The following is an 11859-nucleotide window of genomic DNA, read 5'->3' on the forward strand; positions in this document are numbered from 1 at the left end:
CACACGTACACAGCAGCAACCACGGACAACTGTATGGCAACCAGCGCAAAATGTCCCACCCTTTCTGTGTCGTGCGATGCCTTTGCAATCACCATCAGTATAAATTGGTTCGTTCTGTAATAAAGAAATGCGTGTGTGAACATGGACAAGAATAAATAATTCGTTATTTTACAGCACCGGGGGTTTATATATATACACAACCTGGAAGGAGGCACAATAGATAGAAAGCCTTGAAGTACCACCAGGCGTTGGCCATTGATGAGCATTAGGACCAAGCCTGTGCTGAGCCACATCGCGCTGGATATGGGAATAGACGGACTCGGGCCCAAATCGACCGACCTCTGGTAATATTTTGCGCATCGGCAAACTTTGCTTGTCGCGGACGACCTCTTGTTCTGCTCCTTTCCCTTTCCTTCACCCCTGCCCCCAGTGTTTTGGTATGTCGTCATGAGGAAAGACAGCTTTTGACAAGAATGGGGATAAAGACAAAACGACAAGACCACTTGCAACCACAAACCAACCCAAACCCCAAAACCCCACCCAGCCACCGCCATAATTCAAAACATCTATAGTACAGATTCGCGCCACTTTCTCTCTTTGGACATCATCGCCACATATATTGACCGTCTTCTGAAAATGATTAGGTCGAGGACTGGGGGGCATGCTTCTCTTAGTGTTCGGAGAGAGATATCGTGAGCGCGGAATGGGGGTCAAAAAAAACAGAAAACGTCCATCGTCCCGTCCATAAAAGGCCATCATTCAATGACCGTTGCGCTCGTGATCGACAGAAACCCCTTGGCGATGTCGTTATTGGTCGTAGGCGGGCCACGGAAGCCAACCCTTCATAGTAAAACAGGGGGTGAAGAATGGATAACAGATTGCGAGCATCATCACCGGCAATGGCATCCGGCAAACTGGTCAGTTGTCACTGCCCGACAGGAACTGGGCGGGAATTAAGTTGGATATGCGATCTCGAGCGTGAGGGGCGAAGATACAAGGCCTGTAATATCTTACATTATCCGCGGACCTGCGGCAACATTTAGAAGGGGATGTTGACCGGGGCAGCCTGGGAGGCGGCCATCATCTCCTGCTCGTCCATCTCAGGGGCAGCCTCGATGGCAATCGCAACGCCCACCTTCGCTTGTTGCTGTTGACAAAGTTAGTGAAACGTTCGCGATTTGTTATGGTACAATTACGTACCGTCATATGGTCAACGTCAGCAGAGAAGGTCATCATGAGAGGAGCCATGACGCGCTTCTCGAGCACACAGCCAAGTCTGCCCTTCGAGTCGATCTGCGCCCGGAAAGTCGACATTCTGAAGTCGTACTTGGCTCCGAAAGCAGTAACGCCCTCCTTCTGGAGACCACCACCCAACATGGGGTTAGCAGGAGCAACACTAAGCGACATATCGACACCAGCCTGAACCTTGTCAGAGAGGCGGCGCCAGTACGAGGTATTCAGAGCACCCTGGGCCTGCAACTGAGCGCTGGCGATCCAGTCCTCGGCCTTGTAACGGGCAACATAACTGACGGCCGTTACCGGAGGTTCGAGTCTCGACTGACGTTGCCAAACAGCTTCGAGACCGACGGCAAGTTTGGGAGTGAGCGACTGCATGTAATGACCGATAAGGATACCGCTCAAACCGCCCTCGAGGACGGAGGGGTTGAGGGCCTTGAGTGAGGCCACAAAGTCGGCGCCATTGTATTCGTGCTCGAGCTGGATGGAATCACCCTGTCCGGTGCCGACCTGGAACTGCGACTTGCTGACGTGTGTCGAGTCGGGGCCCCATCTCCAGTTGAATCGTCCAGAAAGAGCGCCAACCTCATCAATGCTGCCCTGGGCGAAACACTATGCACCACATATTAGAAAATGCCAGAAGTAATAGTCCCGCCAAGTCACATACCCGATTGGTTCCGTAAAGAGCTGCAAATGTATAGGGGTTCAGACGCTCGCCCAGCGCAAACTGATGTGATACTTGAAACCTTGAGATTGCCAGTTAGGATCATGTCTTGTAACTTCGGCCGCCAGCAACCATATCCATCGGCGCATCGCGGTGACGCTGGTACATGTTGAAATCATGGTTGCCGTTGTATAGAAGGAAACGTACAGAGGGCTCAGGCTGAAAGGCTTTGTGAGCTCGGCACGAAGGCCGGAGAACATGTGCTGCTGGGCAAGAACATCTCGGTTGACCTCTGCAAGTTGGACACAGTCAGCGCCACTTCCCAATGCCAACGTCTTTTTCTTCTAGAGTCACATACCCTTGGAGATGTCTTCTACCTTTCCGGGATTTGACAAGCCGAGCTTTGCTCTCCTCTCTTGGAAAGCATTGTAAACATCTGAGAGACCGGAGAAGATGGGGCTATTTTGCAATGCCGCAAATGGCGAGCTGTAGCTGGACGCCATTATGAGAGCAATCGCAGCTTGTGAAGGGCTGGTTTCGGCTGATTCTATATCGGAACAGAAGTTTCCTCGGCGGGAGGAGAGGGCAGGTGGTAGTGAAATCGCCGGGGCTGGTCCGAGGGGTTCTCTCGATGTCGTGGAGTTTGAGCAGCTTGCTGGAGACTCTCGTCTGGTTTGCTAAGACCTGAGCTTGACGACGAAGGCAAGAGCCAGGCCAAAAATTTCGCGGTGCAGCAGGCTTGCCCAGTTTGTTGGCCCTTGCGCTGCATTTTTTGGTGGGGCTTGCTCCATGTTTGTTAGTGGTCGCCAAGGAACGTGCAGAACTCGCAGCACCTAAATCCAGGTGACGACACCGAACCGCCCGCCACGGCCGGGTCCGGAGAAAGTCACGACCGAATTCTGTACGAAAAACTCCGTACATAGAGCAGTATCCAGGTGCTACACTAAGTAGGTAGGAGCAAGTCTCTTGCCCAGTATAGCACCCGATAAGATGCGATAAAGAAAGTCATTGAAACATCAAAACTACATGTCACATATGCTTCTTCCAGACGGCAAGACTGGAGACTTGAAATTCTATCCGAGTGAGGGGTAGCTGTGTGTTGAATGTCTCATAGTTGCAGTATATTCAACTCATGATCTTTGACGTGCCACAGTGGCCGTTCCCTTGTTTGACGGGAGGGTTGATCACTAACAGTGTAAGGTAGGCACATAGGTAATGCGCAGTGGCGCCTCGCCCTTGGCCCGTTCCCTCCAGCGGAAGCCCGGATTCTTCCACCTTCGATCTTAATAGCGCCCCGTGGGAGCCTCTTGCACTTGCTTCACGTCGGTCGTCTCTAAGCGGATAGCAGCGTCGCATTCGTCGCCCTTACACTACACGCTTCCATTTGCTCACGGCTTCTGATTTTGTTTCATCCGCTTGTCGTTCATCTTGTCCCCCATTCTCCATCCCGTTTAACCTCCACGCTGAAAGTGGAGTCCCCGTACCAGGCCCAAGTCCCACGAACTTCGCTCCTCATCTGAGATTTGCCCGCCAATGCTTATCTGTGGCCCATAAGTCACCTGTTACATCATTCTGTATAAAGAGGCGACGCCGAATCCGAGCTTTGGGAAGCCCTCTTCTTCATCCACAGCTGGTGTGACAAACATATTCATCCACACACACGGCCCCTCGTCGAGTTAGACGTCTTTCTTGGCAAAAACCATCTCGACCTACGACCTACCTGACTTGGCAAGGTTGAAGATAAAAGAGGGGCATCACCAGTTGCAGAGATCACTTCGTAATCCGAGACGCAGAATATTACCCTCTCTCCCGTGTACATCCTACTGGACGCTCGCAAAACGCGGACAGTCTTGAATAATCACCATGGATACACTCCTGTAAGTCAATGGTGGAGACTCCTAGACAGCACAGCTCCGTCGAGCCTCGATCAATGAAGGGCATCAGGGACAGCATCGCTAATGATGACAGAACTGCCGAAATCGCGGCCAATGCCCCACGCTACCGCCGCAAGAGTTCAACTTTCATCGATGGTATTCACGATGTTCCAAGCGAGGTGGGCAATTTGGCCCCAGCCCAGTTGTACAGCACCATGTCTGGTCGTCTCTTCCATTCGGGGAGAATCGCCATCGTAATGGTTGGCCTTCCAGCTAGAGGAAAGACGTAGGTTCCCCTCGGTGAAACCACATGCACCGTTTCGTGGCTGACAAGCAGTATATCAGTCACATCTGTGTCTCCATGGCTCGCTATCTCTCTTGGTATGTTCCCCTTCTATGTGGCAGGACGCAATGTGAAACTAACATACCAACAGGCTTGGTGTCAAGACTCGCATATTCCACCTTGGTGACTACCGCCGAGCTACGGTTGGCCAAGGAGGCCATGTTCCACAGGACTATTTCTACCCCAATGCCTCGCCAGCGTCTGTCATGCTTCGCCAGAAAATCCTCAAGAAATGCAGGGAGGATATTTACGGCTGGCTGAACCATGAAAATGGTCAGGTTGCGATTTACGACGCCGTGAATCCCACCGCAAGCGGCCGTCGTGCCCTTGCCAAAGAATTTGCCAAGCATGATGTTCAGACACTGTTTATCGAGTCTTTTGTGGATGATCAAGAGATCCTCAAAGAAAACGCCCGAAATGTCAAGATTTCGTCTCCCGATGTAAGTACAAAAAACAATGGTAGCTGCGCCTTGCGAGCAGACGGAAATGCTCACAGTGTGCAGTTCCACGGCATGGACCCAGATGAGGCCGCCAAACGCTATCTCAAACGCATCGAGACGAAGATTCCCGTATTTGAAACCATGGCAGAGGAAGAGCTCAACTACGTCAAGATGATCAACGCTGGCCAGGCCTTCTTTTACAACAACGTCAGCTTCAACTACCTCTCGCACCGCATCGTCTTCTATCTCACCAACCTCCACATCAAACACCGTACCACCTTCTTTGTCCGTGCAGGTACCGCTACTGAGGAGGATTCTTACAAGGCCGATGCGCCGCTCTCCGCCGAGGGCGAGGCGTATGCTCAAGTTATGGCCGAGACGCTTATGCGGCATCGAGAACAAGAGCGACAGGCGATTATCGATCAGGGCGGCCCTGATGTTCCTCTGCGTCCGCTCACGATTTGGACGTCGACCAGGCTGCGGACAATTCAGACAGCCGAGCCTCTTGAGAAGTTGGGGTACAAAGTTCGACACAGAAGCCAAATGTCACAAATTAACCCGGGAGTGTGTGAGAAGCTTTCGGAGAGGGCGATCAGAAATTTGTATCCTGAAGAGGTGGAGAAGCACGAGTTGGATCCGTATCATCATCGGTATCCCCGCGCTGAGGTATGTTTTCTTTTTCTTTTTCCTTTCTTGATTATTTATATTGTCCCCTAACCCCCTTTTAGTCCTACCATGACCTAGCCGTGCGCCTCGAACCCATCATTCTGGAGCTTGAGCGTGAGCAAAATGATCTTTTGATCATCGCCCACGAGTCGGTCTTGAGGGTTCTGTACTCTTACCTAATGCACTGCTCTACTCGAGACATTCCCAAGCTTAAGTTCCCCCGAGACGAAATTATCGAGATCATTCCTGCAGCATATCAGAACGAGGCAAAGCGAATTCACATTCCGGGCCTCGACCCGCGGATGATACCTGGCAGCCCAGAGGATATAAGGATCCCGGTGCCGCCTGGGTTCGATGACTTTGGGAAACAGCTTAGTCCGATTAGTATTCCGGCCATGATGATGGGGACTCCACCTAGTGCCACCGAAGTCACGGTGGGGTTTGCCACGGGGGATAGGAAGGGGAGCATCAGTGTGAGTAATACTGGTGGACTGAGAAGTGTCAGCGGCAGTTTCAGTGGAGGGGAGAGACCGGTGACAGAGAAGATTGTGAATAACACTGCGAAGGAGATGGTGGAGGACAAGGTTGAAGACGAGGATTAAATGGCCGGAAGAACACTGTTTTGGTGATTTTATTTATTCAGCGGTTACTTGAATAATGAGTAGTATGAATATCAAACTGTTAGAATGTTCATGAATTGAACCTGGGCCGCGCGACATTAACCCTAACCCACACGGACAAAGGCGATGACGTTACCCCTCTGCGCCCAATGCAAGCGATTCGGAGGGCAGCTTCCGGCCAGTTTCACCACGAGCTTTCTATCATACTCTTCGATTTCCATTATGGGCGGCAAGACAGCAGTTGTCACGGGAGCTACCGGCCTGTTAGGGAGGCAGGTGCTTAAGGCTTTTGCAAACAATGACTGGACTGTCAAAGGAACTGGCTTCTCCCGCGCTGATGGCACTGACATCTTGAAGGTTGACTTGACCAATGCTGATGAGCTGAAGAAGGTCCTCGACGATGTCAAGTACGTATCACACAGCAAACAAAAGAGATGTGACTGACTAACAATAACGCAGACCACAAGTGGTGGTTCACTGTACGTCAAGACTAGCATCTCATCTGATTTGATAGCACAGCTCTCAAACTAACCCACATGTTATCAAAGCCGCTGCCAACAGGTTTCCCGACAAGGTTGACAAAGACCCCGAGGGAACACGAACTCTCAACGTCGAGGCACCTCGCACACTTGCTCGGCTCTGCGCAGAGAGAGGCATCTTGTTGACTTACATTTCCACCGACTACGTGTTCCCCGGCAAGCCCGGCGATGCTCCTTATGAGAACAACGCCGAGCCTGCCCCGACCAACCTGTATGGACAGACCAAGCTCGAGGGCGAGCGGGCAGTCCTCCATGAATTCAAGATGGCCGGAAAGGAAGGTCTGGGAGTGGTGTTACGTGTACCCGTCCTCTACGGCTCAGCTAAGAGCAACGCTGAAAGTGCGGTGAATGTCTTGATGGATTCAGTACTCAAAGCTCAGCAGGAGGGTGCCAATATAAACATGGATCATTGGGCTCTCCGCTACCCAACAAACACCGAGGACATTGGCCGGGTGCTCAAAGGTGAGCATTTTCTGAGTTTGCCCCCAACAACCCCGACAATTTTTAAGGAACGGGGAGGCTAATGGTCCCTGGTAGACATCGCTGCCAAGTATCTAGAGACCAGTGATCGGAACTCGCTGCCGAGGATTCTCCAATTCTCGAGTGAGGATAAGTACACCAAGTATGAGATTTGTCAGTTATTTGCAGAGATCAACGGATTGCCCATCGACCGGATCAAGCCCAACACGGAAGGGAACGACCCGAATGCAAGTGTCCAGCGACCTTACGATTGTCACCTCAGTACCAAGGCATTGAAAGACTTGGGCATTGACGTGTCGACCCAGGATTTCGTGGGATGGTGGAGAAGGGAGTTTAGGGCTTTTAGACACTGATGATTGATTGGGAGGTGTGAAACATGGGGAGACACGCCCGCTGAATCTCGATACTTGGACAGCTGCCCTTGGCATGCCAGGCTTGACAGAAACGCGGCGAGCGGGAGGTGTGCTCAGGGGTTGGTATGTGATAGTGTTATGACTTGAGAATCGAGATAGAGCCCTGAGCGACCCTTGCTTCCCACACTTTGCAACCTTCAAGACAGTGATCAGTGAGTGGTTCGGCGAATCCATACTGGATACCGTATAGCGTCATATTGCCGAAGGCCGTGACGAATGCAAGTTTGCGTGGATTTCCGCGTTTGAAGGAGCCGTGCAAATTCCGCGCAAAGGCAGGCACATGTTTGTACCCGTGAAAAGCTCTGTATATCGAGATGAAGGGAGAGGTGGTTTGCCTTGTGACTACTTAATCATTTTCGGATCAGATCCCTTCCTTCTCTCTCTTTCTGCTTGGATCTCGTCCCCTAAAAACGAAAAGATTGGCTCTGCAGCCTGCACCACATACATAGCCTGGAAACCCTTCCGATCGATCTCAGGCAACCCGACGACGTGGTTGGCGTCGGCTATCTCCAGCAGCAGCCCCGGACCCCTGTGGCAGGACCCCTGAACCGCTGAGTCCCCACTGATCGCGACACCTCGGCCGCCGCCGGCCCCCCCGAAACCTGGCAAGCACAGAGTAACGGACCGCCAAGGATCCACGCCACCTGAGCAGACAGGTGCCAAGGAAGCCGGCCATGGCAGCCACCAACCAGACCAACACCATCCACTTCTCACCAACACTCAGAGGCAGCAGACGCCATGCCCTGACGGGCAAGACGGGGAATGTTTGGGCGGCCAGGCTTGCAGTAGACGATGGCTGGCTGCCCGCTAGCACAACTAGCAGCAGCATGGCAACCGAGAGCAGCACCAACACCAGCACCAGCACCAGTACCACAAACAGCTGGGGGGTGAGAAGGGGAAGGGGAGGGGGCAGGAGACGGTCTCGCTCGCTCTCGTCGCTGCTGGAGGAGATGCGGGAGAGACTGCCATTGGCTGTTGAGAAGGGACCTGGAAGCAGAGAAACTGCAAGACGGATGACTGGAACTGCCTTCAACCCATCGTTCGAGCTCCCGCCTCTTCAGCCTCTCCTGCTGCCGCAGCCCCTGTCGTTGAGAAAGGACGGGGGGAATCGTGCTCAACCCAGACTCGTCGGTGCCGATGACGTGAATAATAAGTTCAGGCTGGCGGGGCACACGCCGCACAACAACCTTACCGAGAAGCTTGCTTGCTTGTCCCGCCCATCACCTGCACCTGCCAGCACCCTCCCAGGCCCGGTTAATGGTAATGGTAATAGTAATAAGAAGATTGATGTCCGGAGCAAACCACTGCCGTCACCACCGTCACCATCGTCCCAACCGTCCCAACAACTTCAACCATCGTCACCTTTGTCAGACATCAACATCAACCAGCAGCAACACCAGCAGCACGAAACACGGCGCAGGCACGAGACGCTGCAGTTTGTCCGCGGGGAGCACGAGGTGGCACGGCTGGAAGCCGAAACGAACGGGACCCTTGCCGAACAGCGGAAGTCAGACTGCGACGTCCAACAGCAGGCGCACCAGCACCTGCAGCTATCCGCGGTACCGCCGCTCACGCCCCTTTCAGCAACGTCCCCCATGGGATTCAGTCCGATGCTGGACAAGTTTTTTTCCTCCGATCGTCGACGACGCAAGTCCAAGACCTCGCCTCCTACCTCTCCGGATTCCACTCCAACCACCTCACAGAAAACCGCTTCGCCCGTCTCACCCAATTCCTCCCTTTCCCAGTGGTCGTTTTTTTCATCAAAGGACAAGGAGAGAGACATCACCAGCCAAACCGCTGGCAGCCAATCCCCAGCTCAGAAAATCATGCCTCGACATTACATCAAGGCAGGTGGACAGACGAGCACTGGCGCACGAGATGTAAGTGGGCCAATGTGACATCACACTTCCGGGGAAGGGTTCACTAACAGGTTTTTATGCAGTCGCTCACCATTTTGTGTAAGAACGACTTTGTGGATGTTGCCATTAGTCGCGAAACCACAGCACACGATGTACTCGTGGAGCTGAAGTCTCTGGAGCAGTTGGCAGAATTATCGTCTGGTGTCCTGATTGAACAGTACAATGCTTTCGGCCTCGAAAGACCGCTGCGGCGACAGGAGCGACTGCGCCGTGTGATGGACACTTGGGGCCCAGACTCGAAAAACACACTCGCCCTGTCTCATGATGGCCCACCACACGGCTTGAAGCTGGATCTCGAAGGTGCGCCCCAGACTCGCGAGGCACCACCGGGCTTTTGCTTGTTCATGTATTATCGGGGCCCAGGTCCGAAATTCAAATGGGTGAAGCGGTATATCATACTGTATGAGGACGGGAGAATGATTGCTTCGAAATCTAGCAACCCAAAACGTGGCGACAAGGACGTTGTGGCTATATGCCATCTATCAGATTACGACATGTACCACCCGACGGAAGCTCAGCTGAGGAGACACCTGAAACCACCAAAAAGAAACGTCATCGCCATGAAGAGCCAGGAGAGAATCAACACGTTTGAAAACACGGACAAGTATGTGCAGTATGTCTCTGCCGAAGACAAGGAGATTATCAGAAGGTTTCAGAGTCATGTACAGGCCTGGAGGAACTGGCACCTGGCCAAGAGTCTGCTGAGAGAGCCCGAGCCCGAAAAACCACCACAAATCATGACCGTGGCAGCCGAGCCAAGGAGGACGGTGAAGGAGGTTGGATTAGGAAACGGCCACAAAACAAGGATATCAGTGGACGAATCGCCTTACACCATTGGAGCGTTTAAACCGCTGATCGATCTCGACCGGTTCAACAAGTCAATCGACGATTTTGGCAAGGATTGGACACTGGTTGACGGCGCCGAGAGGAATGATCCATCTGCTGCTGCCGCTTTTCCCGAAAGCTCGCTGCTTGGCGCGGCATATGAAGAGCGAAAGCAGCAGCTGGAATCCAAGTCGGCAACGGTAGCCGGAACAGCAGGTGCTGGTGGTAGGCGAGCATTTCCCCCCATCCCAGCGGCGGGCGAGAGTGGTGGGAGCGGTAGTTGTTTTGTCGACCACTCGAGGACTGTTTCAGCTACAGACCGGCGACCGCAAAGCCCAGATTCTGTTCGGTCGATTCCTAGGGACGCCATTCCTAGTACTAGCACGGCCGCTAGAGGGAGAAACGAGCAAGTTGGTTGGTTTGCTTCTGCGGCGGAGCATTCAAGACAGCAACGCAGCCTTATTGAGCAGCAGCAACAACAACAACAGCAGCAGCAGCAGCTATATCATCAGCAGTCGATGCCACCTCAGATTTTGATACAACGGCGCCCTAGTACGAGTGCAGGATCTCGAATGATGGGCGGTCTTGGACGGTCAGTATCTCAGCGGAGATCACATGGTAACAGTTTGGGTAGTGGTGGTGGTGTTGGTCATCCTGTACCGCTTCCTCAACAGCAGCAGTTTAACCAGCCAGCGTCGAACCCACAGCCCCGTCGACCAATGAGGCAGCAGCCTCAACCCCTCCTTGATTTGACCCCCGAATTTCAGGAGGCGCCGCAGTGGTCGAGGGAGAATAAAGGACGGGCGGTGAAGCCTCAGGATGGGAGACCGTTGGTTGATTTGGCTACCGGGCCGGCGTTGGTTTCGGGCGCGGCGAAGATTGAGCAGCCCCCCAAGGCGTTGATTCATCGGAGCGAGCAGCAGGCTTTGATGATGCAGAGACAGCAGCAGCAGCAGCAGCAGCAGCAGCTGGGCATGAGACCTGGGACTAGTGCTGGGCTGCAAAATAGCATGGTGCTGGGAAGAAGGGGGACGGTGAGGAGTAGTGGTGGAGGGATAAGGCCGGGAACTAGTGATACGATGAGGAGTGGAGGCGGCTACCCACCAGGAGGGGACTATGGAAGGCAAAGGGGGATGTCGCTTGCTGGGCAGGGCGGTGGTGGTGGGTTCGTGGATAATAATGGGCTGGGAACGCAGCCAGATCCGAGAGTGATGCAATATGTTTTGCAGCAACAGAAGGAGTTGCAGAAGCAGCAGCAGGAGGGGACTCGGATGGGGAGGTTGAGGACCACGAGTGGTGGGAGTCAACCTCAGTAATTTTGGACTTCCAGGTCTACAGGACATACTACAACTACGCATGATACCCATTGGGATTGATGACACGGGGAACAGATACAGGTCTGTTAACGGACACGACAGAGGGGGTGGGTGATGTTTTGGTTGATTTTGGGAGTTATTTTAGCTTTGAACAAGCCGGTCTTTTGTTTTGTTTTTATTTCTCTGGTTTAATTCGAGAGTTGGGACTTTGTATTAGTCTTTTGCTGGCTATCTCTCTGACTTGGGGTGTTTTTGGTGGTTATCTACTGATGGGATGTTTATGTGTTCACACGCGATTACTTCGGTTTTTTTCTTTCTGATGTTCTGTTGTTGTGTGTCTGTCATGTGTTTATGAAATTTGGTCTGGGAAAAGCAAAAAAAGTCAAACATATTTTGTTTAATAGCGGGTGGAAGGGGAGAGGAATGAAGAAAGTTATGAAGGTGCAGGTCTGTCTCTGTGTAGCTCAGCGGTTGTTGGGGGGGTTGAATGAACAACCGGAAAGAGATGTTTTTTGTATTGACCT

The 11859-nt window shown here is 52.8% G+C and overlaps 4 protein-coding genes across 4 annotated transcripts; 3 read left to right on the plus strand and 1 right to left on the minus strand.

Annotated features, from left to right (window-relative positions):
• Positions 1 to 107: 107 nt before the first annotated feature.
• On the minus strand, positions 108 to 2874 carry TOM40 (translocase of outer mitochondrial membrane). The gene is made up of 5 exons (XM_062910102.1): positions 2259 to 2874; positions 2108 to 2192; positions 1904 to 1982; positions 1201 to 1848; positions 108 to 1147 (listed from the first exon to the last, which is right to left on the minus strand). The coding sequence occupies exons 1-5, from the start codon at positions 2401 to 2403 to the stop codon at positions 1040 to 1042; spliced, it is 1065 nt and encodes a 354-aa protein (XP_062768981.1). The 5' UTR covers positions 2404 to 2874; the 3' UTR covers positions 108 to 1039.
• Positions 2875 to 2942: 68 nt separating this feature from the next.
• QC763_210590 (uncharacterized protein) lies at positions 2943 to 5825 on the plus strand (the record flags this gene model as incomplete). Its single annotated transcript, XM_062910103.1, has 6 exons — positions 2943 to 3777; positions 3869 to 4060; positions 4120 to 4155; positions 4209 to 4557; positions 4621 to 5223; positions 5286 to 5825. The coding sequence occupies exons 1-6, from the start codon at positions 3764 to 3766 to the stop codon at positions 5823 to 5825; spliced, it is 1734 nt and encodes a 577-aa protein (XP_062768982.1). The 5' UTR covers positions 2943 to 3763.
• Positions 5826 to 5969: 144 nt separating this feature from the next.
• On the plus strand, positions 5970 to 7215 carry QC763_210600 (uncharacterized protein; the record flags this gene model as incomplete). Its single annotated transcript, XM_062910104.1, has 3 exons — positions 5970 to 6250; positions 6405 to 6844; positions 6920 to 7215. The coding sequence occupies 3 exons, from the start codon at positions 5970 to 5972 to the stop codon at positions 7213 to 7215; spliced, it is 1017 nt and encodes a 338-aa protein (XP_062768983.1).
• A 734-nt stretch (positions 7216 to 7949) lies between these two features.
• On the plus strand, positions 7950 to 11838 carry QC763_210610 (uncharacterized protein; the record flags this gene model as incomplete). The annotated part of the gene is made up of 2 exons (XM_062910105.1): positions 7950 to 9155; positions 9218 to 11838. 2 exons carry the CDS (start codon positions 7950 to 7952, stop codon positions 11333 to 11335), a joined length of 3324 nt encoding a protein of 1107 aa, XP_062768984.1. The 3' UTR covers positions 11336 to 11838.
• Positions 11839 to 11859: the final 21 nt, after the last annotated feature.

Source organism: Podospora pseudopauciseta, assembly GCF_035222475.1.
Source record: "Podospora pseudopauciseta strain CBS 411.78 chromosome 2 map unlocalized CBS411.78m_2, whole genome shotgun sequence".
Classification (NCBI taxonomy): Eukaryota; Fungi; Ascomycota; class Sordariomycetes; order Sordariales; family Podosporaceae; genus Podospora; species Podospora pseudopauciseta.

Excerpts from the sequence above, each read along its gene's own strand:
- TOM40 (XM_062910102.1), bottom strand. The coding sequence starts at position 2,403 with ATGGCGTCCAGCTACAGCTCGCCATTTGCGGCATTGCAAAATAGCCCC. Across the intron at positions 1,983-2,107 it reads CCTTTCAGCCTGAGCCCTCT|GTTTCAAGTATCACATCAGT; the intron begins GTACGTTTCCTT and ends GGCAATCTCAAG. Across the intron at positions 1,849-1,903 it reads CTCTTTACGGAACCAATCGG|TGTTTCGCCCAGGGCAGCAT; the intron begins GTATGTGACTTG and ends TGTGGTGCATAG.